Raw genomic sequence first — 1,239 nt, 5'->3', positions numbered from 1 at the left:
ACCCTCACTTTACCACTGCGTCTCTACGTGGGGAGCCTTTCCCACTGTTTCATTCACGATGTTTTCTCCCTTCTGCATCAGGCCTGATCTTATGTAGAAAAGGTGAGGGACCATCATGCAGTCACAGCCAATCAGGAGGAGATTTCCCCATCCATTCAAATAAATTCAGCATTTTAAATAGTAATAGAACCAATTTGGACATTAATTATGAAGAGCACTGATTTGTTTGCCGTCTTTTAAATCCATGTACTCATGAGCTTTTATTGGTGGGCAGAGGGATGGAGGGAGAAATATGATGAAATCAGAAATGACTACTAGATTTGGCCTCTTCAGCTTATCACATGCTGCATACAAACAGTCCAAATTGCAAAAATCGAGAAATACTAGGCCACACAATTTGGGCCCCAACCCTTTAACCAGGAAATGGGCAAGTCAATGCAACAGACCAATGCTTTCAGTGGCTTTTGATTTGATTCCACTGCCATAGACAAAAGTCCAGATTCAATGTCAAATTTATTTTAACATTGCAGTGAAAGTGCTAATGAACAGAAAAATGCAAGTCAATATCCATCAAGCAAATTGCTCCTTATTTTTGTAATGAGGAAAGATTTTTTTTTTTTGGCAAATGGTTTTATAGTTATAGAATACGAAGACACTTAGAACTAATCTCCCCAATATGAAAATGTCCCTAATGATCGAGTTGAAAGGCACATACCACTGCCCCAGCAGTTCATTCAAGTTGTCTTTAGCATGTGAGATTTTAATTGTGCTTTTAGCTTGTGATCAATGCAATATGGCCTTAAAAAGTGACATCCGTGCATATGTATAACTTTTCAAATGGACCAATCCTCTTCCCCTCTTCTGACTTCCACTTTCTGAAGATCAGTTTTCGTTAGTCCATGATGGTCTCGAAAGATGCACTTCACAGTTTGTGTTCTATTTTATCTAGAAACCAAGTTTGAATCATCCTTGTGTCCTGACACAAAATGGAGTTTCTTGAATCACCAGTGTGATGGTATTTCCATATTATCATTTGTGTAAATGCAAAAGTCCTGGAATATTATCTCTTCTCACTGGTTGTTTAAGGCTCACTTCACTTCCAGAAGAGATGATTGGCAAACTATTATCCATGTGGTATCTGATAAGGTGGCCGACATTATCAAATACATGATCCTTGGTCCTCACCTTGAAAAAGAGGAACAAAAGTATGTTAAATGATAATTGTTCTCCTGACAGATA

The 1,239-nt window shown here is 38.2% G+C and overlaps 1 protein-coding gene across 1 annotated transcript in view; it reads right to left on the bottom strand.

The window, feature by feature from the left end:
* Window positions 1-234: 234 nt before the first annotated feature.
* SHC4 (SHC (Src homology 2 domain containing) family member 4) overlaps window positions 235-1,239 on the bottom strand; it is a 112,206-nt gene continuing 111,201 nt past the window's right edge. The window contains exon 14 of the mRNA XM_015558911.1: window positions 235-1,185. Within this exon, the coding sequence (XP_015414397.1) occupies window positions 1,030-1,185 (156 nt within the window). The 3' untranslated portion in view covers window positions 235-1,029. The remainder of the gene's footprint in view (window positions 1,186-1,239) is intronic.

The sequence above is a fragment of the Myotis davidii genome, unplaced genomic scaffold, assembly GCF_000327345.1.
Source record: "Myotis davidii unplaced genomic scaffold, ASM32734v1 scaffold132, whole genome shotgun sequence".
In the NCBI taxonomy this organism is placed as follows: Eukaryota; Metazoa; Chordata; class Mammalia; order Chiroptera; family Vespertilionidae; genus Myotis; species Myotis davidii.
The sequence above is the reverse complement of the archived record's forward strand: the minus strand, read 5'-3'. Positions and strand labels throughout refer to the sequence as shown.